The following is a 24,796-nucleotide window of genomic DNA, read 5'->3' as shown; positions in this document are numbered from 1 at the left end:
GCATCCGATCGACCCCTCTTATTCAGGATTAAGTTTTCGAATGTTTGAAAATGTTGCGCTCACCGATAGAATGTTCATGTGTTTGGCATCGGAGGATGACGTCACTAACAGATATTCGCTCAACCATGTCGTGCTGGTCACATGACCGTTATTTTCAAGAGACTGCAGAAGAGATTGGTCCTGAGAGAAATATTACAAAAATGACGTAAATATGTAAGATTTTTAAAACTGGAGCAAATCAAAACCAACAGGAGTCAAAACAAGACCAGAAGTTTATTAACAACTCAACTCGTAGCAGATTACTCGACTCAAAATGCAAGAAATAACGCCACTACTAAAACAACGTACCATTAAAGATGTTTATACTGTGTCTATTGGAACACTCACATGTAACGACCACACGCTGATCCTGCCGCCGACGTCACCCGTTGCCAATAGCAACCCAGCCGGATTGAACGCGAGCCTTGTTATTCGGTCGCCATGGTTACGGGTGAAGGTGTGAACATGATGACAAACCGTGGATGGCTCGCAGTCGATTTCTGGAAAGTTTATTGCGTTAAAAGACGAAATTGGAGAACGAGGAAAAGAGAAAATTAATCGCGTCAAATTACGTTTCCTCATTACACTGACGTCACGATTAGCCATGGAATGTCTGAGTTTCCACACAGTACTTGAAAGAAAACATTTGCTAACCACCAAGCTGATATACAGTATGGCCCCAACCCGTATGGTCGTCTGTATATTTACAAACGATTTCTTCACTTTACAAAGTATAATGCCAGTGCCAACCTGCCATGCCTGATGTGCTGCGAGATAGCCTGACATCTAGCGGCTTGAATTTAGTGAAAGTTTCCGACGAGGTTGATCGTAATTCACTGGTAAGTCCGCAGCTATCTGGCTGTGGAAGTGTCCATGTGTTGGCCTTGCCGTTCTCACAGCCACTGAAACAGAAACAAATTCACACCAACTAATATTTCACAACCGTAAAACCTCTATTTGAGCGCCACCTCTAATAGAACGCCACTTTTAAAGAAGGGTTGAAAAATAGAGCGCCTCCCTCTAATAGTCTAATTGAACGCCACCTAATTACCTGTATATACCGGTAAATGTGTTTGGTGTTTTTTCTTTTCATTAATAAACTTTATTTCAAAATTCTGACCAGCTAGTCGAAAAATAGAGCGCCAACCTCTAATTGAACGTCACCTCTAATAGAACGCCACTTTTAAACAAGAGTTGAAAAATAGAGCGCTATGGCGGTGAAATAGAGGTTTTACGGTATATACATTATACAGAGCCATTCAAGCGCCAGATCTGATGGCTACAGATATTTCCGGGTCACGACCACACAATAGCAAAAAGTGCATGCAGACAAGAAACAAAACACTTACGTAGCTATCATTAGGTATGGGGAATGTGACTTCCCCAACAATGGACACCACGTGACCACCGTGACAGGCACGTCATGCTTGAGTGAATAGTCGTCATGCCAACTATCGCCGCGAGATCTCCAGATTCTGACGGTGGACGATCCAGACGCTTGTACGGCCAACATTTCGCCTGAGAGAGAGTTTTAATAAGCGACTATGCTAATAACTCTGATATACTGTAGGTCGTGCTTGCGATTTCACACCGGTTGGGTCCCAGATGAGCCTTGTGACTTGCGCCTGGCACGCATCAATCGTTGTGACCGCCCGTTCGTGGTCGCGCATTGCAAGCAAAACTTTCCCGTCGGTGAAACCGATCGCAAAAGGTCGATCCTCTTTAAACCAAGCAACACTGGATACAGCAACTGCAAAACATGACGTCATTCTTAAAGGTGACATTCTGACATCTCCAAAGAACTTCTCATTCATATAAAGCGCAAAACGGTTTAAGTTATTGCAAAACACGAATTTCCCTCCGCGACTTCAAACCTTAAAGCTTCCACTTTTCAAAAATTGTTTTAAAAAATACAAACACGGTCCAGGTTAAGAGTATCAAAACAGGGGAAGCACCTGATTTCCTGCTGCAGTGAGTGAGCTCTCTTTTGTGGAAAGTCGAAATATCAAAAACATCCAGCATGGCGACCTGCCCGTTGCTGAGTCCGATTAAAAGCGGATCCAACCCGGTCCCGGCGCCCCCCTCCACCGCCCCGGGTTCGCTGGGCCAGGTCATTGCTGTCACTAGGTGGGGTTGCATGTCGACGTGGGGGTTGCTTCCTGAAATGGTTGCTGAATTGAAATAATATGACAAGACAGAGAAGATCGCTGCAAACGTGAAAGCTCTTTAACGATAAATGACGAAAGCATCTCACCGCAGTGCAAGCGTGATGATTGCATCCATAAAATACAATTAGATTATAGAGATTTCTCGGAAAATGAAACCTTAAATTCGTTAAGAACTCACCCGAAGTTGGCCAAATATTGATCACGTGCTCAACAGAAGCAGCGAACAACTTCCCGTTTGCGTTCCAACATCCGTTCCGCATGAGCGCGGCGGCGTCATCGTCTCCGTTGCTATGGAAATGGCACACTCTCTCCAGCTGACAACCGGATGTGTTTGACAATTTTCCAGAAACGGACCAGGTTCGTAGCATGTGGTCCTCTCCCCTGTGGAAGGGAAAACAAAGTTGGGATTCCAGTGAAAGTAGACATGTCAAACCATTTACAGTTATAACCCGACACAGAGCCAAAAACATTGTTAGAAAGCACACACACACACACACAAGGCAGGCTAATGAGCACGTAGGGGGGTTTTATTCTTCATTTTTGTCACATTAAACTACGTTTTGCATCATTCTTTTTCGCAATCAAACAGAGTAGATACAATCTAATTATGCTAAGGCAATATGGAACCAGACAACAACCGCTTACCAACAAGAACAAACCGTAACAAATCGAAAGAAAATGATCTCACATTGTCGCCAGAAGCTTTTTGCGTTGGTGCCACATACAATCAGTGACAGCGCCCTCGTGTGCCCGGATGGTTTTCATCGCGCAAGTCGGGAGACCGTGACCATCATCCGGTTTCACGTGACCTTGAATCGACGAGGCGTGAAGGGCCATGGTGGTGACGAGGTGGTGTAGAGCCCACGTTCGTGTTTCGTTGGCTAAGTGGGCGCTGAGACAGCAAGCTGACAAAGCGTCTATTAACTGCATGAAGCCTAGAACAAAAAAGTAACTTTGAATTGACTCTTAAGGTCTCTCGCGCCATCATCAAAGTGAGCAAATCTCCTCGGACGGGAAATCCCTTGGGGAATTTTTTTGCACAACTTGCAGTTTCTGAAACGACTGACAGTACAGTGAAAGTGTCTGGGCATTTCACCACCTTTCATTCTATCTTCCTGGTCGCAGTAATGGACACTAGGCTGCGCCAACAAAGCTGCGCAAGACTTGGTGACGGCAAACTCAACCGACGAGTGGTCGTGCGATGAAGCCCCAACTGCTGCGGCTAAAAGTTCCTTGGGAAAGAAAAATTTCTAGCGTCAGTCATAGTATGAAATAACTTTGAAATTCAATTGAAGCAACGGGTTAAAAATAAAATGCAATCGATTTAGATGTAAACGTCATCATTTCAAGCAAAGGACAGGGTGGATTATGGTATAAAAAGACATCTACCTTTCTACAAGATCGAACAAGAGTGTTAAATGTATTTAAATCAGTTGCAGCCAAGATGCTGATAATTCCACTGATGTATTTGACATAAGAACGATCCACTTCTGTGGTCTGGATGAAAAAAACATTTGGTCGACATCTGGGGCAATTTTTTTTCAAAAAACGATCGCAATTATGTGACATCAATTTATTAAAGTCTCTGCACTATTAAAAATGAAGTCGACGAACACTAAATTTTAAGACATTACTAATGCCATGTTTACCGAGTGGTTTTCATATGCGTGTAGGCCAGTACACGTGTTGGCGGGGTCACCAGACAAGACACCATTTACGGCCAGCTTCAGCAACAAGAGTAAAATCCTGGGGAAAAAACGTTGAGAGACTCAGAAATTCTATTCTAATGTCGATAGAAACTCCGCATTCAGTTGTAAACAGATAAAGCAAAGTGCAATTATGCCGTTTGTTCAATTCATTTTAAAATTTTTATAACAACTATCCATTCCAACCTCATATCGTCCAGACCCAGCATCTTCAAAGAGGAAGCGACGTCATGGGATTCTGGGCTCACCGCCAGAATCATAATGAGGCGAGCGACTATCGATCTGGAGATTAGGATTTTTGCCGCGCTGTAGATTTCCTCCATGAAATCCAATCGCTCTGTGCCAGACTGCAGACTACAGGGGAAGATAGATTAATGGATGGAAGTCACTTTATTTAAGTGGAAAAGTTTGATGACTGACTTCATGTTTGAATCAATTGACGAAATGCAAGTGTTGGCATTTAGTTCTAGATATATTTTTATTAGTAATTTTTATTATCTTATTAACTGGGTGCTTACCCAATCGCATTGACCAGGAATGAGTCGTCTGGGTCCTTCAAAGATTGGTCACACTTCAGTGAACTTGCATTATCCTCGTCATGCATGAACGATCTCGCGCCAAGTGGATCGGGAACGTCAGGTTTAATGGCAGGGGTGGTGTTAGGTTGATCAGGGTCGTCAAGAAGCGAGATGACCGAAGATAGGTCATTGCTGGAAACTGCCTCATCTAGCATTCGTTCTATGTAGACAAGATTGTAATTTAACGCTATTTGGCAGCTTATAGAAATGTTGTAGTTTTTATGAAGACAATTGAAATTATAGTTCGCGAATTGTCGGAGAATTTAGATCATGTGCTTCCTACGGTTACTTGGTCCACACAATACACTTATATTCAATGATTTTGTTGTAAGAAGCTCAATGAAGTCTCGGTACCTTTTGCCTTCTTTCCAGCAGATGAAACTACGAAGGGATTCTTTAAGTCTTGTTCATCGTCTTGGTTGAGAAGTGACATGGTTCTCTGCAATAAGGCTCACATAGTTAGGCAATTCACTACTTCTTATAATGGCAGCCGTCACTCCGAAAGCGATTCTAACTGAAACAGTCGGTCTTAAATAAAATCGGAGAAAAAAGACACCCGTGGCTATAAGATCTTACATTTGGTTCTGAAGATGACGCAGCTGATGCGGACTGTTCTGATTGGTTGTTTCGCGCTGGGGGGTTGTTTGGAGACTCTGCAAAAACAAATTATCTTAAGCAATATTACATATCAGATCACCACCTCAAGAAGACGTAAATTTAAGGTGAAAACGCCCTGAAAACCAGATACTTCATTAACAACTATCAAGCCAGTTACGCGTTTTTACCTTCATTACTGTTGCCATCAAAAATATCATCGTCATTGTTATAGGGATGGTCAATCATCCATGAAGCAAGCACACCAACTTGTCGGGCAAGATCATCGTCCGATCCTGGTTGTCGATTTCTGTAATCTAAGTGCACAATTCAGGTTAACTATTGCCGATGTGAGGATTAAAAGTGGCAAAAATTGCGAATCGCATTGATTATGGAAATTTCTTTTACCCGATTCTCTGACCGCTTGCATTATATGTTGGCTCCAAAATCCCATTTCTAGCAGCTGTTGAAGGATGTTTGCTGACACGATCGGTTGGTCATCGGACGTTTCTATAGAAATCGTATTAACATCGTCACTGACTAATTCCATTGACTTTGCGCAGATAAAACCGACATCATTTTCTAGCTAAGAAAGTGTAAGCGGATAAATACCGGCAGACGCTTCGGCGGCGGTTTGTGTGGAAGTGGTGGAGCTACGAGATTCAGATAACGCGGTCTGTTGAAATGGGGTCCCATATTGAGGAACCCTGGGTAACCTGTGATTTGGGTAAAGTACGAATCTCAATTACGGACGTATTTAGTGTAAGTTATAGCTACCAGCATATTTTATACGATACTAAACTTAAAAGGGTCACCCTCAAGTAAACATCTGATTTCTGACGTGCAGAAAATAGACTCGCAGAGAAATAAAAAAAAACAGACCTCAAATAAGTGCGGTGTGTTCTTTGCTCAGCACTTATTCGATCTTCGTTTCTACAAAAGCAGCCAAAGCAACACATGTAACAAAGAAGAGCGGCATATCATCAGACAACAACGAAGTTGATAATAACGCATGTACCCTGCAGCACTCATTGATGTTCGACAAGCAATGAGTGCTTCAATACAAACAAAGCCAGAAAGTTCCGGCTCAAAATTAACGTTATTTCAACAAAAAATGAATAAAACTTTATTTGCCTGTGGTTTCTGGCACTTCCCTGCTGTGCCCTCCTGTGCATGCCACGGTATATCGGCCCCATTGACGGATGCATGCCGATACCAAACAACTCAAAATCCATGCCACTACATAAGCATATAAGCAGGCATTTATCTGACATCGCAAAAAATTGCATTCCATTTTTGCAAAGAAAACCTAGGTTTAATGTTAGTATTTCTACGACAAGAGTTAGTATGTTTAATGCAATGGAATGATTAAGAAAGCAATAGGAAAGGATGTCTATCTATGCTTTAAAAAATGAAAAACAAGTCAATAAATATGGGTTTGAAATAAATATAATGCTTACACAGCATAAAGAAACGAATTGAAAAGCTAAACAAGCATCTAGCACAAAGAAGATATTCACGTCATACAACTGGTAATATGAAATCAAAAAGTAAATGAAAATTCATTCAACCAGAGAAAAACTTTAAACCTATTTCTGCATGTCTCAGCCCACTTAAACCTCACTCGAAACGATGCTTTATCTATCTGTGTTGATATTTGAAATGCTCAATTTGCACCGTAATTTGCAGAAGCGGATATTTGGGAAGAAACATTACTCACGAGAAAATGGCTTGCTCTGATCCATCTTCAGCCAAACTTGAAATAGATTCAGCGGTGTTCGAACCGGATTGTTGGGAAGAATCTGAAAAAGAGAACTTTAAAACCAACCAGAACAAGTTTCAACACTCAGCTTACTAACTCACATGTAGACAAAGAAGTCAATTATTATTATTTTCTTAAAAAGCTAAAAATATGACGTCGTTTACTGAAATTTTCTTTTTCTGCGAAGACATCCTCTGAATAAACTGGAGCAAAAGCAAGATTGAGTTTATCACGTAGAATTGCATTGGCTGATATCTGTGAAAAGACACAGAATAAAAGTTTCTCTGCATCTTTATCTTATCGCTGCTTTTTCCACACTTCAGGGTAAAGACCCACGAGGGACCAACCTTGAGAAGAACAGAACCCGCTCTGTCAATTTCACTTATGTTGCAGTGGTAGCCTGTCTTCACAGCATGCTTCACAACACACAGCATCACTTTCCGCACAACGTCCTTAAGGTCCTGTAGAAACGAAGCATAAAATGCTGAAAACCAACTCACTGAAAATTATGTGTAATTATTATGAAAATTATTTATGTAAAATGCTTCGAGTAAATCTGATTTTTAGCCATTTCATTAAATAACACAACAAACTGAGAAACTGGGCCTTTTTGGTGCTTGATGCCTACTCAAGTGAACGGTGTCAGACAGAACAGCCAAAAGCTCAGCTGATAGCAATAAGCAATAGCATATATAAAGCTAACAACACCTGTTGGTTGTCATCTTTGCAAGTATCGCTGCCAGAAGATTTGTCTTTGGATATTTCCGAGGCTTCCTTATCCTCAGTGCCGAATGGTTTGTCAGGCTTCTGTGTTGGTAGGACGAGCTCAATATACCTGAGATAAATCATACACCGTTTATAACGCAATAAAGAACCATCGACTACAAGTTTTTCGTTATATGGGTACACTAGGATATGTTATAAATTTTGCTATTTTACTGACACATTACCACTATTATTCTTACGCGGTCTTTGTTGATGTTATTAATTATTGTTGAAACATTTTTATTATTATGATGCTTACGACATCTTTATTCAATTCATTTTACTTCAAATCACCTGCTGCTCATGAAGATATTTTCCAGCGTTGAAAGAGCGAGAGTCTGTATAAGGTTGGCGCTGATCTTCCACCATTCGTCCTCCTCGCAGCCTGAGGGAGAAGATGTTTTGAGTGGATGAAGGAGGCAATAAACGGCATAAGAGAAAAAATTCAATTTTCGGTTAAAAAGTAAACTTACTTTTTGTCGGGTCTTTCTCTGTCTCTTTGTCAGAGTCGATGTGGAGAAATTCTTCTGACTCTTTCACTAAGTTTGGAGTCTGTGGCTTATCCGCAACATCCAGGTAGTCATCGTTCATCTTCTCGGCAATCTCCTGGTCGAGTTCTTTTTCAATGTTTCCAATTGGAATTTTCTGCAAACAAAGTAATGTTTCTGATGTAATAAAAAAATGCGAGGGGTATGACTTCTATGAACAACATTTTTAATATGTTTGATATTTCTTCTACCATAAATTACAGGTTACAGGATACTAATCATGCTGACATCACACACAAAATTCATTGAGTACAGTTTACAGCTAACCACAGAGCGGACCTTTTTCGACGCAGGGTTCAATATTCCTGAAAGCTGGCAGATGGAGCTTAACACAGATGGTTTCAGAAGCGGGAAGTCGCTCATTAGAAAAGAAGGTTCCGGAATTGGTTCAATGGAATACATCGAACAATTGCTCACCAACGTCTAAGAAAAGTTAGTGGTTATTAGTTTATTGGTAACCTGCATACATGTTTTACTAACGTAGTGAGGTAACTCAAAAATATCACATTAGTGATTACTAATCAGCTTGTTTGTAAAAAATTTTCTAAAATAATAAAGAATTTCAATAATAAATAATAATAAAATAATTTCTTGTAAAAATTTCTGACAGTGACTCGTATTTCACCCAAATAGCTTTTACCTCGGTGGCATCGTCCCACTGCACCCTCAACTTGCCGTCGTGGGTCATCCCTAGCAGTATCCCACTTCGCGAAGTGTTGATCACCCTGCACCTGCCCCCATTTCGAAGGCCCCCATCCACCCCGGATATGAGAGCAAGGGCGGGCCAGACGTCCCACAGTAAACGGCCCCTGCATTCAGGGTCCAAATTGTAGACTGGAGAAAGCAGAAGACATTTGAGACTTGTTACGCATATTTTAACATTTACGATGACGTTTATCATTAAAACACTTTCCACATAACACCAGTGTTTTTTAAGGTTTGACTTTGAGAATTTTTTTTAAGAGACCGCAAGTTTTAAAGACCATCTGTTAATTTTCAGCTGTTGTTGCAGAAGTAAAATTTAAGAGACATATTCGGTGCCCAAAAACACCTGCATATGACATTTACAAGTAGGTATATATGGCATTTAGGATATTAAGTCATACTATGAGCAATCAAATACAAACCTGTTAAATCCTCGTTGGGGCTTTCGTCTTTTTCACTCCCATTATGAGTCCGTAAAATACCCGGAAGCTGGTTTAGCGCTAAAATGACTTCATCGGTGATGACATCATACCATTTAATACTTTTTGACACGTGCAGATCAGAAAGCAATTGTATGCAAGCTTGAGCTATGGTGCCGTGCTCAGTGGAGCATATGGGGTCACCAACAGCAAGGTCTTGTCCGCTTCCTAAACTCTGTGTCAAAGTTAAAACTGTTGTTTGATAACAATTTAAAATACCCCGACAGGTGTGCAATTTTGCAACTTTAACTTAATTGGGATGTGGTTTTGAACAGCATTTGTGGAATTGTAACATGACGATTTAATTAAATTGTGCAATTTAACTAAATCTGCATGTTTCTTTAAATTGTTCACCAAATTTGTTCTTAAGTCGCATGTTGCACTTTTGTTAAATCAGTTTTTCAACAGTTTGTCACAGTTTGTTCGTTTCTAACAAATAGCATGAAGATTTAGACCTGAAAGTTTGTTATTTTAACTTGTTCCCCGGAGTTGCTGCTGTAGTACATGACGCAAGGATAAAGTGGCCTGGATGCATCAAGATCACGAAACGCAACCTCCAGCGGATCGTTGTTGACTGCAAAGCTCATTGTCTTCTCTCCAAAATCAAGCACACAAGTGATCACGTCTCCTTTGCTGTAGCTGGGAAGTTGGTGACTGTATTCACCACTGTGGTAGAGGTTCCCACTGCATCACATTGCAAATTGTTAACTTATTATTATTATTATTGGTAATTTATCAAAACGATTATTTTTATATTTTTCGTGACACTTGTCTAATTATACCCTGTTAGAGCAGGGGCGTAGCCAAAAAATTTCTTTAGAGGGGAAAATAAGGCGCTACCTCCCCCCTACGCATCGGTGTTTGACTACATTATGGCAGAAATAACCTAAGACTTGGAGTGTTAGTGACATTTTTGGTTCGAGTATTCACATTACAAAGAGTGACGTTATGGGCCAAGCTATCGCAAGACATACATTATGCTGAGGTACCTGTACGCCCTGTATAGCCACATGTCGCTGGTCGAACGGTGGCTGAAGTCTTCCACGGGGTAACGCGAAACACCAACGCATGTTCCTTCATTACCCGGTGTTTCGTTTAAGATGTGAAACTTTAAACAAGATAAGCGACGTTAAGATTACTTGGCACATAAAATTTCACAGTTATAAGTTTTTTGACTTTAAAGAAAAAGAACAACAGGATGCTGCAAAAATTTATAAATTGGAATGTTTATCCACAGAAAAAAGAACCAAGTTTTAACCGAAAATCCCTGCCAAGCACATCTAACCACAAACTCCTCACCTTCCATTTATAACAACCCTGAGTTATCCCGTACGACAGCATACCGTAGCCACGCCCACCACTAGAGTGCACCAGAATGTATTTATTTTTCACCGTTGTACACAAACACTTTTGGGGGTCGAACGAAAATTCATCGGTTAAGGGCCAGCTGTCTCCTTCAGTGATGTCAGATTCTTCTGGTTGCTAAACACAGATTTATCAATATTACTTGCTACATCAATCAAATAAAGTTAACTCACTAACTAACTCATTAACTAAAGCTAACTTGCTAACTAACCAAATTAACACGTTTTGGTCAGTTACTGAGTTAACCGAAGTACAACCTGACAAAAACCTTAACTAAGCCACCGTTGCTATGGTAGATTGTAACTATAAGTAAGCTTGGTTCATTGATCTTTTGGTGTTTGGTTGACAAATTAACACACGTACAACGTCATTATGACGTCATTATGTCCAAAGCAATAAGAATGACATTGTGCAAATTACAAACTGGACACAAAAGAAATTGCTTAAAAAAGAGAGATGACACCAAATTGACAACCAACCTCAAAGTCCTTATCAGAGAAGTTCTCATCAGGGAGCAGCTTAACGCAGTGCTGTCTCTCGCTTGCAGGCAGAGCTAGCCAGTGCGTTCGTGCTATTATTTGAAACATTTCCTTGATAACACGAGACATCAGATCTCTACATCAAATTTCAAGTCATTCAATGGATTTCTTACTTTTATTTACTTGATTTATTTTTAGTTGTCATGGAAGGGGGATCAAGATATTTTTTAAAATTGAAAAAAATAATTACCGTGATTTTTCATTTTTCTCAGTGCATGGCAGAATTGCCCCGAGCAGGTGTACAGCCAGCAGTCGAGTTTGCAAACTTTCAATGATAAAAGTTCCTGAAACACCAGAAAATAAATTACGGATTGTTTCATTTTCAGAATTTTTTCATGGAAAGAAACAGCGAAAAACAATAGATGTTCAAAGCAATCATTAAACATAATAAAAGAACAATAATAATTAAATATCCCAAAAATATTTCAACCATCAAACCTAAAAAAATAAAACCAACCATCGGAATGAGTTTGTCCGGTGATTTTAAGGAGCGTCCCTATCCACGACCAAGACGCAAGCATTTGACACATGGTGTCGCTAGAAAGCAACAACCGAACGAAAACAAGGCTATCACCCAGGGAATTTTCCATTGCTTTACGAACACCATCTTCCTTTCTATGTTAATTCAAATTGCATAAGACAAGCGTTATTCGCAGTTCTATGAAAATTACAAGGGCTAATATGAAATAAACCTACTGTTTTAGCAAAGTTAATTTCTCGGCATTCCACGGGTCAATGGCAGTTTGATTGTCTTCACTGCCACCAAGTGAGAAGAATAGTTTCTTGATCAACGAAAGCAAAACATCAACGATACCAGCTGTGATTGAAGTGTCGACTTCCTTCACATTGGCGCTGTAACACAAGAAGATGACATTTGCTTAAAGCCGGGTTGAAGAAAATTTGTTGTGATGAAACACTCACACTTTGATAACACATCGATGTAAGTTTTTATAAAGAACAATCTTTATAACTCACCTGACGCATGTGGCCAGCATTCTAAACAAATTGCCAGCAACAATCTTTGTCATGGCAACCATCTTGCCGTGGTAGGACGCGGAGCCAAGCCAGTCAAAGAGTGACTCCTGAGTGAGACCGATCACTTTTCTGGAGTCACAGAGCTTGATGAGTGCCCGCAACGCATCATTGCTGATATGGGATAAATCGTTGGCATGGTAACGGAATGTTCCCAGCGCAAATAAGCAGGTGACAAGAATTCTTAATTCTTTCCAGTCTAAACATGAACAATATTTTAGGGATTTTTAGGATCATCTAATTATCATGGGAATAAATTGCAGAAAAACAACACAACATTTATAAGGAATCTTAGGATCGACTGCGCTCAGGGACTGACTTGAGTGTGGCATGAAGCTCAGCAGGGACATCTTGTGGTAGAGAATATCTCGGACTGCGTTCATCCACTTTCTAACTTCGTTCCGCTCTGAGGGAGCAGCACTCATTATCCCATCATCGGGATTCAAAACACTTCGATGGAAAATAGTTATTTTCAATATTAACTCAGTACAAAGAAGATTCAAGCAAAAGCTGTGTTAAAATGCATCCAAACTGTTCGGTGAACTTAAGTGCACAGAACTAGCGGTAGCAATAGTAAACTGAAGCTGAAATATAAAACAGAGATGTTTGTACGACGTATGACAGGAAAAGTTTCAGTTGTTCGTGCACTGACCTTATTTCAGTTGCAACGTGTGATATTTACTTAAATACCCTGTTAGATTGTGGCACATTAGAAAAAGAAAAGTTTGTTGTGGCACATTTTAAATTTAGAAGAGATAATCAAGAAGGTTGACTTCAATTTGATGTAAAAATAGGTTGAAAGTTGACCATAAAATCGCTTATTGCACAAAAAATAGTAAGCCTGTAGATTTTTTAAAAAGGCAATTCTATTTAAATCAGTGTAATTAATTGCTACCTCCAAAACACAACACACTGCAAAACAGTTGATGTTTAAAAAGTGGATAAACAGAAGCACTTGTCAAAAATTTCAAGTCACTTCTGTAAAGATCTTACAGCGAGGCAGTGTGCCGCAGCTTGAGAACCACTGCCTTATACTTCATAACTCAGTCAATTCATTTCTATTAAATCTGCCAGTGCTTTGAAATTTTCTTTTTCGCTCACTGACCCAGATGGAGTCTCAATCTTTTAAAACAGGCAAAACGACCTTACCTAACTGTCATATGCTCCTTCACAAGCGGTTGAATGGTGACAAGACCAAAGCAACCGACCATGAGCTGGAAGTAAACAGATGGAAGAAGTCCGTTGGATATCTCGTGAAATCCCGACTCGGATTGAAGCAATCGAGAAATCTCACGAAGGGCAAAGATTCGCTCCTGTGTAAGAGATCAATTTAAGCCTTCCTACATTAAACTACAAAATGAAATTGCATTAAAGTTTATTTAATATTGACTTACAGTACCAAGCACTGATAAGTGATTTTGCCACTGGTTATAATCGAAGAATAACTTTAAAGCAGAACTGAAAGTGTTTTAATTTGTAACATTGTTTGGCTGAAGAACTTAGAACTCAATAATCACCGTTCTTTGTTCCATCTCAGCGTACCTGGGCTCTTTTTTGCTGAGTGTCCATCAACTTAGCAAGTGTTCTGCAGGATACTGATGTCTTATAGTTTTCCGGTCTTTCTTCGGGGTTTGAACTGGCAGCAGGACCATTTATATCAGGACAGCAGAATTCCAGGATGAACATGCAAGTTCTGGTGAAAACAATAAGTTTGCTTCATTGTTGATTCTCGCACAGTTGCTACCAAATGCGTGAGTGTTTCATGCTTCTATGGATGCTTCAGGCGCCGTGTAGTTTTAAAACCAGTTGGTTCCAGGGCAAAGTTTTGTAAAATTATTTCAAAATCGATTCATGCTGACTTGGATGTAAAATTTATATGACAATCTGATAGTATGTCAGCAGCTGCAAAATTTACTTGATGTAATTGAAAAGTTTATTTCAAAAGGTGGCACCAAAAGCAAAGTTCATACTTCAAGTCAATTTTGTTTTCATTCAAGTTCATCTTCAATGTGATGAAAAAACCAAATTCTTTAAAACCGTTTTTCTCAAAAAATATGGTTTTTGCTTGGGCTGGCTTTGATTTATGTCCCAAAATTAACGCAAAAAGACAAAACAAACGATATTTTAATAAAACTGCTGCAGAATTAACATAGACATCTTACTTTCCATGGGGTTGAGAATCGTTGAGGTCAATGCTCCTCTCTAGCGCACTCTGCTGTGATCGGCTTACGCTGGGAGTTTCCCTTCCTGGATAGAAAGAAAAAAGCATCTGTCATTAGTCAGACTAATGACAGATCTTAATCTGTCAACTAATAATTTTCAAATTCAACAATTTAAAAAAAATATTTACTCATAAAATTATCCAAACGTTGAAAATTTATGTTCAATTATTCAGATTTCTGAACAAATCAGCCAAACAAAAAAATTGTTAATATTGTTTCTATTGTACCATTTGCAAATTGCGAAAGAAGCCCATCCGATATTGATCCGCGAGAAGTCGCATTCAGAGCATTCTCCTCAGAAGTGGAATTTGTAGGATGAGACGATCGCTCATGGTGAAGACACTCCAAACTTTCGGATGACGATTCTATAGAAATGATACATAGACACTAGAGCTAAGCTTAATTGAAAATATTAGTTAAGTAACTTAAAAATACTATGTAATTACATAATTTTGACGCATGTTATTGGAAGTAAAGAATGTCACTTTGTGTGTAACCAAAGTGCGTCTCTTAGTTCAGTTTTCAGAAGATGTTGAATCTGCAGTTGCAGTTATGTTGTTGCTTAAACATGGTTTTACTCACGTTACAACTTTGCGTCTATGTGTCAGGGCGACAGATTCTGAACGACCTTATATTTGTCTGGTTAGTTCTCACTGTAGTGAGTTCTACTAACAAGCGTTGTCTAGTTCGTTTCTCACTCGATTTTTTGTAAGAAAAATTTTCGAAAAAAGTTAGGGTTATAGCCTGTTTCACTATGAATATGATGGTCTTATAAATCCCGGTACCGAAACACAAAAGGCATGCTGACCTTCATGTAGATTGTCAGTATTATGAGCAGGTTTGACCCCAATGAGCAGGAACGCCGCCCTTTCAATGATTCTCAAACACGAGGTTGTGTACCAGTCTTTGTTATATGTTGTCTCTGGATAAAATCAAAAGAAATTCAAATCACTTCAAGGCAGAAGTTTTAGGAGTAAAACTAAGTTACCAAAAGTAGCGACAAAAATGTCCGGAATAGTTAAAACAAACAAAGTTAAACCAAACTCCAACCATCACGCTATTCATTTTTCAAATAAACAAACCGTTTGCTTTTTGCTCAGATAGATTCAATTGCTTTCTGGCCTGAGAACGTTGGAAGAAGAATTGATATTCTGAAAATTGAAAGTAATAATTAAAAGACAGCATGCAACCGAAGTTCAATGGTTTAGGTGGAATGAAAACCAGGAATCATACTTTTGTCAATACTTTTATCGGTGCTAGCTGTAGTAGCAGCTTGTGAAGTGCTCGGTTGGTTATCCACGGTTGCGTTCTGGTCAGAGTCGTATTGCGGCCGTCGAGCGAGTAGATGCAATCTAGCCTGGCGCGTCAAACGGTAAAGTTCAGTAAAATGCATAATGATGAGGAACAACTAAATTCGTCTTCCAAACTTTCACTCCAAACACACTTATACCTTAAAAACGGTGGTGTAGAGCGGTTGCAGGTTGAGGCCGTGTGGATCGACATTGGTGTGCTTGATTAGGGCAGCAAGCAGGAATCTAGACGCGCCTTCGAGAAGATGGTCATCGTGTGCATTGTCCAGGCCGCTCCATTCTGCATGAAGACGAGGTGATTTGCTTAACCAACATTGGGAATTGAGAAGTTACAGATTAAATTATTAACAGGATCTAATTGAAATAGTTACACGTTTAACACAATAAGATAATTTTAGACAACTTTTGTGTAAATAAATTTTAATTAGATTTTTTTTCCCAAAAAGCTTGAAATGAAACTATTACTTGAGTGAAACCAACTGGAAATGTCAAGTTGTCAACTTTCAAACACAGATTTATTCCAAACTGTTCATGTTTTCACATCTATACTCACCTCTATTCCTGGCAAAGTCAATCATGTTGTTCCACAGATGCTGAGAGTCGGGAAAATCTTCGCCGAGAGCAAGCTGCAGCACCATCAAGCGGTCATATTAAATATGTAGCATTTTATTGGAGCATAAACAAAAATTTTATTCGCCAAATAAAAAACTAAAATATTTTCTTCTTCAGATGAATTAACAGTGATCTTACATTGATCAGAAGCTTTATGTCTTCGTTGAATTTGTCTTTGACAGTTCCCACATTTCCAGTTTCGACGCAATTTAACAAAGCATCCAACTTTTCAACTAAAAATTAAATTTTACATTGTAATTTCCTTGTCACACCACTCGAGGTAACGATCTATCCGTTAATATAAATATTGGCCGGTTTCAACGCAAAGGGGACAACATATCGAAAAGTTTTAAGCTAAACATGCTGTCTGCTTGATTATCAACCCGAACTTGGGCAGTGTTGCAATAAGAAAAACTTCGCTGGGAATTGGACTAACTTGGAAAAGAATAAAGCCTTAGTTTGCATAAAAGCGTGGAAGTTCTAACGCATTATTGTGACGTTCTATTAAATGCATCTTTAAGATAGCGTCCATAAAGGTATAAATCAACAACTGAGTACCACAAATGAAAAGCAAAATAAACCCTATGAATACTATTTTCCCAGCACTTCCACTTCGTGCCGTAAACTAATGAGTAAGGAAAATAACAGTCCCAGGTGAAACTGGGACGACAAGGTTTCGCCTTGTACCAATGTTTGGAGGGTAAAAGGTCCCCCCGCTGTGGAAGCTTACTTCGCTGTCTGCGGTTTGTGAGGGATTTGACCCTTGTCTTTCGCTTTTAATCTACTTAGGTCTTAGGACAACGCAGAGGGACCAAAGCGTATTTGGTCAAAAAGCAGTAGAGTAGAATTCGCCTATTTTGACACCGGAAGGGGATGAAGAAAAAGTGTCGATATAGACGAATCAATATAAATTGTACCTAAATTCCGGTTTTAGTTCAATGTAAGGGTTAAATGTGCACTCTAATCAGCACTGCCGCTTAATTTTATATTTTCGCGTACACTACGGCAGAGATGAACACAAATAAGATCGTGAAAAATAATGGTACTTGTGTTTACACGTAATTCGAACGCAGACGGTACGGATGCGGAGCAATATGGCGTTAATACAGCAAGGTACAGTGCAGTATTTACTTCCTTGCAAAAATATCGTTATTTTTTCTGTTTTGATTTTGCGCCAGCTTTGTTCAACACATGTTGCTGAAATTTTTGTTAGCGAATGTAAAACTTTCTGCATTTACATATTGATTTGTAAAATTGTATTTACATATTGATATAAAACGGAGTGGTCAAAATTCTTCGGTGAGAACTGAGAAGAGAAGAGACTCACCAGCCGACAAAGACGATAGCCAAACCAAAGACAGCTATCTAACGTGACAATTTGCGGACACTGCTTAAGTCGTAATAACTAATAAGTCATAGTGACATAATAATTACGTCAAATACGACTAGGCAACCTAAACCGTCATACGATAACGTCATAAAGTCGTAAGTGGGATTACGTCCCGGAGTGAAAAGAAGAGCTACAACTGTCACTATAAACGAACAAAATGCTCTGGGGGATCAAAAAAGTGATCAAAAAAGGTGTCGATATAGGCGAAGTCGATATAGCCGAAGTCGATATAGGCGAAGTCTACTGTATATACTATATAGTATGTCTGGGTTTTGGATTCAATAATAAATAATTAACGGATTTTTAACTTAAAATTCAATCATGAGATATGACAGTTAATTCAACAACCAAACTGTCAATTTTTATAACCTACTTTAGAAAATCAACTCACGAATCAAATTGCTCTCTCCCTGCAAACCACTTCCTAATATGGGCATGGAAAGGGTTGCAATATTATCTCTTTCTTCTTCCTTCTGATTAACGTTGCCGTGGGCAACCGAATTTAAAATTCGGCCAATCAGAAGCGCGCAAGAGCGTTCAATGTCACCCAACCACGTCCATTCGACGGGACCTGAAAATCCATCACGTCGCGGCATTACAACAGAAAAATGCCAACAGGTTCAAAGTCAAAGACATAAAGGAAATTAACCTATAACAACCAGGGCATCCTAAACAACGGGCTAGGTGTAGTTATGTTTATCACATTTTCCATTTCATTTCTTGACATATACAAATGTCATAAAACTTACCGGGTGAGACTGACGGTTGGTCTCTATCAACAGGCCACGCCAGTTCGCTCGAGTCATGGACTTCAGCCGCGTCAGACACAGACCTGTAAAACCAGAGCTAATTGTGTTTTGCCATGAATCGAAATTTAAAGAACATTCTTAAGTTAAGACAAAAAAAATTCATGTCAATTTTTGTCATTTAAAATATTGAGCTTGGACAAAACTTTGAAGTTAATATGAAAGCATACGAGAAAACTAACTTGGTAAAACCTACTTGTACTTTGCTATTCTAACATTAAATCCAAGCAAGAATACCTGTTGAATTCATCTAGAACGGGTAGAATATCGATAAAAGTTTGCAAAAGCGGAAAAACTTCGCTCAATCGACATAACAACAAAGAATTCGTGGCTAAGGAAAGTAAATGGCCGGCGGAAGAAAGATTTAAGACGTCTGTAACGACAAGCAAAGAACTATATTAATTGCCCAGCACAAATTGGTTTTATCACAGCAACATCATATAATTTTTGCAAACAACCGATGTCAAAGGGCGACCACGGCGGTATTTTCACTCTATTAATATTTGCGAAAACGTAAATGCAATGGATTAATTAACTAATTGGTATCAATAACTCTTTTCGCTACAAATTATACCATTCAACAAAGACAGCGCATCTTTGTCGCATAGATTTCGAGCAAGCGAACAGGCAAGCTTCAGTTCCACACATGCTTGAGCCAAGAGCTGTCTAACACTGGTTTGTATGAGCACAGTGGCAAAAGGCAAAACCTTCAAAATATAATATATAATTGAAAAATAATTAATTGAGTATAACAACATAAGCGAGTATATACTCAAAGTACTGTTGAATACAACTTTCCTATTTATATCGACGGATGACGTGTTGTGTGACTTGCTTACAATAATTCAAATAGTAAACTCAAGGCGGTTTGTAGTTGAGCTACATGTTTTTTAAAAGGCTGTGTTGCAGAAATAAAAAAGAAATCAAACTTACATGCGAGCTTTGATAGCAATGTGAAAACAAGTGAAGGAACATTGAAGAAATGAGATTGAAAACTTTTTCCATCTGTTCGTCGTCCAAACTGGTTGAAACCGGCTTCGACTGGCACTCATTGGAGACGTCTTTATCGAGCTTACATTTCAATTCTTCAAGCTTTTGTACCTGGAAATGGGCAATACTCACGTTCACAACACACTCATTGCAATGTTATGATACATTTACAAACACTTCACATACGAAATTACCATCACAGCTGCAGTACAAAATAGACATAAAACAATCATTGCGCCCTTTCAGCGTTATAACACACTCACTAACGCTACAGATCTATCTATCGTAAATTATTAAACGTAAATTACAGAGTGAAAGTGAACGTTTTCGAGCAGCACGAGAAGCAGCTCGCTGGCGAGGCTGGTTTGTCCCTCGCTCTCCCCTGCACCATGCTTGCCACGAAAGTTGAGCATGCTGGACACATGGACACTGTCCTGGAGACTTGAAAGAACCACATCCAGCTGCATTCTCTGAAATGGAAGTTTTTTTTTTCTAAATTGACAACTAAAATCAGATCAATTTGAATTATCCGGGCATGTGCAGAATAATAACTTAAAATGGAAGTTGAAAAAATTACAGCAGGCAAAACATAATATACTTAAATATACAGTACAATATGATAGAAACCTGTCCGACAGAAAGACGCTTCCACTTGTCAAGCTTTCTTGGAAGAAATGACAAAAGAAGAGAAACTCTCTCTTGCATGCAAGGAAGCAGCAAGGATGCGCCGATGCTTACACATTCACGTACCACCTACGTCACAAAAAGTATTATCTTTCAACGATCGTTGAAGACGCATTGCACTTAAAGGTATGATTTGGTGTTAGACATTGCTTGAAGTAGATTCAAGTACTATTCAAATCACAACTAAGTAACAAAGTGTTTGCAAGACTGTGCAGCAAAAACTGTGCAGAAAGAACTGATTAAAGATAAACGGTTAAATTAGGAGAACGGGTTTGCAAAAAGTTGATTTTGGCTGTGGAGAGTTTACTTGAAGTTAGATTTAGATTAGAACGTAGATTTGGGTTAGGTTTAGGTTGACAAGTAATAACATTTAAAATAGGTTAATAAGTAACCGTAAAAAATAGCTTCAAACGTACGATTGTTCGGGCGAAATAGTGACAGCATAAATACTACTGCAAAAAATTACATCTTTTATCTTATCCGGGGCGTCATGGTCGATGAGACGGAACAATAGAGATCGCAAAACTTTGCTTTCCTCGCCCAGAACAAAGTTCGAGAGATTCCCCTTCACCGCCAACTTGAGGTGGGTGCAAATCATTTGCAGACACATCAGCACAAAATCGTGGTGGTCGCTGCGTAAGAAGTAGAGCTGATATTGTTGCTACGGCAGTGGTTATTAGTATTATAAATGATTTCACCATTGTGACGTCAGTTCAGGAAACAAGAACAACTACTGCGTTACGTCATTCCTATAACCATGCGAGCTTAACAGCCAACAAAAATCAGTTACAAAGCAAATATGATAAGAAATTGTAAGGTCAAACAAGTCCATTAGACTACGAAAAGTATCACGTGATAGTAATTACAATGCGTCTGCGTGGTCATTAACACGTACAGAGAACAACACCAGAGGCTACTAAACCACAAAGAAGTCTTGTCCTAAACAAGCTACAACTTTTTTGATTTTCTGAGTACGGTTGGATTTTTTCAAAGTACCTGTTTGTGGTAAAAGGTCGCGGGGGTTCACCGACGAACGATAGACAATATTTTTTTAGGAATTCGTTGAGTTTACTGAACGTCCCTGTGTTCAAGTCTATGCAATATGCCCGTTGCCAGGAAATAACGTGCCTGTTACAACAGAATAAATAAGAACATGAGGAGCGGTGAGACTGGTAATTTAAGGTTTCTAATAGGCAGGCTAGGACTGAACCCATTAAATTCCACACAGTACAATATGATTATTTCTACACTTGTTGTTATTTTTGCAACACTTTGGCATGATAAAGCCGTTTTAACTCTTCACAAGTCAAATTCTAAACAGTTTAATTTAAAGCGTTTTACTTAATTTCAACAATCACACTCAATCACGCAAATAGAGCCAGCACACAACAGTAGTAGAAAGCGCATAGAACCTGTCCAATGGCAGGGCGGTCCACGCCAGGCTGTGTGATGTACCGGCAGATATCTGATGAATGTTCATGTTCGAAAGTGACGTCACCCTTGTGGGTACTGATACGGGACTAGTTGTGTGACCCAAGCCACATTGGCCCATGGCGTTGTTACCCCAAGCGAATACATCGTTGACTGGTAAAGAAATTGGGAAGTTAACATTAATCGTGCGGTAAAATAACACAACGAACTGTACAGTTGAACTGTTTGTGTGAATGTAGTTATAACCAAACAAAGCCAACGTTAGTTTCATGCTATCATTGGTGTTGGGATCCTGGCATTATGCGATCCCGAAATTCCAGAATTTTAAAGGATATTCCCAATCTCGTTCCTGGGAAAATTTCTTTAAAAACCAAGAATTTCACCAAACTAACAGCAAAATCGGAGAAAAATGCAACTTACTGTGGGTGATAGCTAGACAATGACCATCCCCACAAGCCACGTCAACAACTCGTGTGAAAGTAAGCTCCTCTATCAAAGTTGGTTTCATGACAACCGTATCTGGTGAGCCACACCCAAGGCACGCCCCACAGCCCCAAGAATACACCTTCAAAATATAGAAACATACCTGAAAACTCTGACATGTCATGTACCAAAGCGTTAAACAGGTTGCTGCTAATTGGCTAAACACGATCAGTGGCGTTTCACTTTTTTATGTAAATCTACCTCAGTTCAAATTTCAAAGATTTAACTTAGGAAGGTCAAAAGATGTGAACAAATCGAGTGAGGACATAGGTTAAAAAACCGACTAAGCCATTTTGCTTGGACGGGCAAACTGAGCGCACAGCATTGGTGACAGTGACAGGCCGTGTGTCTAGTAATGTCATAATAACATACAACGTCTCCTGGAAGGCCTTTCTGCGTTGATGCTCATGATTTTAGGAGTTTCATTATAATGCCACTGTACTTGAAGGTTTAAAATTTCAAAGTTAAAGTTGTTATTCATAGCGTATTTGAAAGGCTGCTCACCGATCCAGTGGTAGTCAGCGCGAGCGAATATTGGCTTCCCGCACACAATTTTTGAAACAAAAGATCACCGAGTCCTTCAATAACCTTTGGCCTACAAGCAAAAAACTCAGCTTAATAATTAAACAGCAGCGGTTACTGACTTGTAAATGAAAATATATTCAAATTAACAAACATTGCAATAGATGGATAGCTTGTAACATAAAGTCCAAGTCTTTCAAACATTTAAATAAGCACAAGATGGAATGGTCAGTTACCTGTATACCCTGCTCGTGTCTCCATGGCCAAGTTTACCGTTATCTCCAGCTCCGAAGCTCCATATTGTCGTTTGATCTTGGGATAGCACAAGCGTATGTGAGCTGCCACACACGACCTGGATATAATCGGCATAAATAGTTTCAAACATGATTAGTTGTGAAAAATTTACAGCATTGGCGAAAGAAAAAAATTGTTTTCACAAAAATATTGTTATCCAGGATTGCGTCAATTGAAAGCAAACAATTGTAAGAATTAGGGTTTGAATTGTTAGTAAGTTAGAAGGGAGAATTATTATCGGGTTTAAATTGTCGCATAGCATCCAGGACATATCATAGACATATGAGTTGGATCAGTTGCTTACCGATGCTGCACTGCTGATCTCTTTCACAAGTACCGGCTGATTACGACTGGTGTTATCACCAAGTCCCAATCTTCCATAGTCACCCTCACCCCAAGTGAAGAGCTGACCATCTTGAGTTACGCACGCAGAATGTCTGTAGCCTGCCGATATGCTGACAACCACCTGTTCAAAAGGTTATTAATTTATCAAAAAAAATATAAGCTTGTATATTAAAAGGTATATGTAAGGATGACATCAGTCATACAACAAGCCAAAAATGTCACTTAAGAGATGTGTTGTAAAAACAACGTAGAGTCATACACAAAATCAAAACAGGTACAATGACCTACGTCCGATGGTGTTGTGGGTTAAGAAAGCAGAAAAACAAAATAATTACTTCAAATTCTGGATTGTAACTAATTTTAAGTATACTGCTATAAGCTTCAATTGCGTGATGATAATCATTATGAGGCAGAAAACTTTTAATTATTGGTCAGCAGAAATCTACTAGACAACCACACTGAAGACATGACTCAGCATCAAATCATACAACGAAATTATCAAAACACAAACAGACAGCATCCTGTATGAGCAAAAACCGGAAAGGATGACAGCATGTAGTGTTGCATCACCTCAAATTTGATTATGTTCGCGGCTTAAAACAGATATAAACAAAGTGTCTACACACTGCATTTCCTGTTTGTAACACGGTAACAGCATCAACTCAAAAGTTACCATATTTCTACAAAAACACTTAAACTTCACAATAAAATATAGTTTTGTTAAAAATACTGTATATTATAAGGTCATCATCTGTATACTGTTAAGTTAAAATAACACCCATACCCTTTTAGCTAATGGCCCCGTAATCAACTTGGGTACTTTCTGGGTTAAGCTTGACCCGTGACCCAGTTTACCATAATCTCCATCACCCCACGAAAATAGACTCCCGTCAGTCGTAAGCGCAAGTGTATGGCCATCGGAACCTGACAATAAATCATATTGCTAGAAATAACTGTACAGTATACATCATACCATCACTATGCACATAACAATGCAGACCTTTTGAGGAAGAAATTTTTCGAATTGTATGTTCTGGGTTAAAGGTTAATTGCTTTAAAGATGATTGGTTGTTGGAATCTCCCAGTCCTAGTCGACCGTAACTTCCCTTTCCGCATGAGCGCACAGTACCATCTACGGCCACCGCAAATGTGCAATATTGGCCTGCTTCCAACTGTAATAGAAATATTTTAGCACAAACCTCAATAATAAATCAAAAAATGCATAAAAATGCTGTGTTAAAATTTTAGTTCTAAATAAACCAAAATGTTGTAATCAGACAAAAGACAGAAACACACATTTATAACATAAATAAATGTGTTTTCAGAACATGCTGCTGTTCCTCTTCAGAGCAATAATGAACAGATGTGAAACTAAATCAAGACATGGTGATAAACGTTTGTAAACATAAACAATGTAAACAACAACA

The 24,796-nt window shown here is 39.1% G+C and overlaps 1 protein-coding gene and 1 non-coding gene across 6 annotated transcripts in view; one reads left to right on the top strand and one right to left on the bottom strand.

The window, feature by feature from the left end:
• The window catches only part of LOC143461870 (putative E3 ubiquitin-protein ligase HERC1), a 36,834-nt gene that overhangs the window by 8,329 nt on the left and 3,709 nt on the right, over positions 1–24,796 (bottom strand). For 2 of the 5 annotated variants that reach the window (XM_076959778.1, XM_076959779.1), the window contains exons 9-72: positions 24,370–24,541; positions 24,154–24,293; positions 23,329–23,490; positions 22,967–23,082; positions 22,713–22,803; positions 22,146–22,290; positions 21,707–21,878; positions 21,291–21,422; positions 20,761–20,926; positions 20,238–20,363; positions 19,919–20,080; positions 19,554–19,721; positions 19,195–19,327; positions 18,858–18,993; positions 18,564–18,646; positions 18,206–18,385; positions 16,563–16,657; positions 16,366–16,438; positions 15,953–16,092; positions 15,736–15,859; positions 15,585–15,653; positions 15,311–15,424; positions 14,730–14,867; positions 14,443–14,527; positions 13,823–13,973; positions 13,430–13,593; positions 12,600–12,730; positions 12,224–12,479; positions 11,945–12,100; positions 11,706–11,863; positions 11,439–11,532; positions 11,189–11,324; positions 10,644–10,826; positions 10,334–10,452; positions 9,800–10,028; positions 9,288–9,519; positions 8,801–8,994; positions 8,440–8,583; positions 8,086–8,257; positions 7,907–7,997; positions 7,556–7,682; positions 7,195–7,308; positions 7,012–7,102; positions 6,806–6,887; positions 6,220–6,324; positions 5,968–6,018; positions 5,698–5,801; positions 5,494–5,595; positions 5,277–5,402; positions 5,068–5,144; positions 4,846–4,930; positions 4,432–4,651; positions 4,100–4,267; positions 3,857–3,953; positions 3,597–3,704; positions 3,307–3,439; positions 2,896–3,142; positions 2,386–2,588; positions 1,995–2,210; positions 1,631–1,789; positions 1,389–1,557; positions 790–941; positions 388–539; positions 64–180 (exon numbers count right to left, since the gene is read on the bottom strand). In XM_076959778.1, the coding sequence (XP_076815893.1) occupies positions 64–180; positions 388–539; positions 790–941; positions 1,389–1,557; positions 1,631–1,789; positions 1,995–2,210; positions 2,386–2,588; positions 2,896–3,142; positions 3,307–3,439; positions 3,597–3,704; positions 3,857–3,953; positions 4,100–4,267; positions 4,432–4,651; positions 4,846–4,930; positions 5,068–5,144; positions 5,277–5,402; positions 5,494–5,595; positions 5,698–5,801; positions 5,968–6,018; positions 6,220–6,324; positions 6,806–6,887; positions 7,012–7,102; positions 7,195–7,308; positions 7,556–7,682; positions 7,907–7,997; positions 8,086–8,257; positions 8,440–8,583; positions 8,801–8,994; positions 9,288–9,519; positions 9,800–10,028; positions 10,334–10,452; positions 10,644–10,826; positions 11,189–11,324; positions 11,439–11,532; positions 11,706–11,863; positions 11,945–12,100; positions 12,224–12,479; positions 12,600–12,730; positions 13,430–13,593; positions 13,823–13,973; positions 14,443–14,527; positions 14,730–14,867; positions 15,311–15,424; positions 15,585–15,653; positions 15,736–15,859; positions 15,953–16,092; positions 16,366–16,438; positions 16,563–16,657; positions 18,206–18,385; positions 18,564–18,646; positions 18,858–18,993; positions 19,195–19,327; positions 19,554–19,721; positions 19,919–20,080; positions 20,238–20,363; positions 20,761–20,926; positions 21,291–21,422; positions 21,707–21,878; positions 22,146–22,290; positions 22,713–22,803; positions 22,967–23,082; positions 23,329–23,490; positions 24,154–24,293; positions 24,370–24,541 (8,937 nt within the window). The remainder of the gene's footprint in view (positions 1–63; positions 181–387; positions 540–789; positions 942–1,388; positions 1,558–1,630; positions 1,790–1,994; positions 2,211–2,385; positions 2,589–2,895; positions 3,143–3,306; positions 3,440–3,596; positions 3,705–3,856; positions 3,954–4,099; positions 4,268–4,431; positions 4,652–4,845; positions 4,931–5,067; positions 5,145–5,276; positions 5,403–5,493; positions 5,596–5,697; positions 5,802–5,967; positions 6,019–6,219; positions 6,325–6,805; positions 6,888–7,011; positions 7,103–7,194; positions 7,309–7,555; positions 7,683–7,906; positions 7,998–8,085; positions 8,258–8,439; positions 8,584–8,800; positions 8,995–9,287; positions 9,520–9,799; positions 10,029–10,333; positions 10,453–10,643; positions 10,827–11,188; positions 11,325–11,438; positions 11,533–11,705; positions 11,864–11,944; positions 12,101–12,223; positions 12,480–12,599; positions 12,731–13,429; positions 13,594–13,822; positions 13,974–14,442; positions 14,528–14,729; positions 14,868–15,310; positions 15,425–15,584; positions 15,654–15,735; positions 15,860–15,952; positions 16,093–16,365; positions 16,439–16,562; positions 16,658–18,205; positions 18,386–18,563; positions 18,647–18,857; positions 18,994–19,194; positions 19,328–19,553; positions 19,722–19,918; positions 20,081–20,237; positions 20,364–20,760; positions 20,927–21,290; positions 21,423–21,706; positions 21,879–22,145; positions 22,291–22,712; positions 22,804–22,966; positions 23,083–23,328; positions 23,491–24,153; positions 24,294–24,369; positions 24,542–24,796) is intronic. The other 3 variants (XM_076959780.1, XM_076959781.1, XM_076959782.1) reach the window with 3 other exon arrangements.
• Positions 17,040–17,187, top strand: LOC143463698 (U12 minor spliceosomal RNA). Its single transcript, XR_013118452.1, has one exon. It is a non-coding gene; the product is annotated as a U12 minor spliceosomal RNA (small nuclear RNA).

Source organism: Clavelina lepadiformis, chromosome 6, assembly GCF_947623445.1.
Source record: "Clavelina lepadiformis chromosome 6, kaClaLepa1.1, whole genome shotgun sequence".
Taxonomy (NCBI): Eukaryota; Metazoa; Chordata; class Ascidiacea; order Aplousobranchia; family Clavelinidae; genus Clavelina; species Clavelina lepadiformis.
This window is presented reverse-complemented; position numbering and strand designations above follow the sequence as displayed.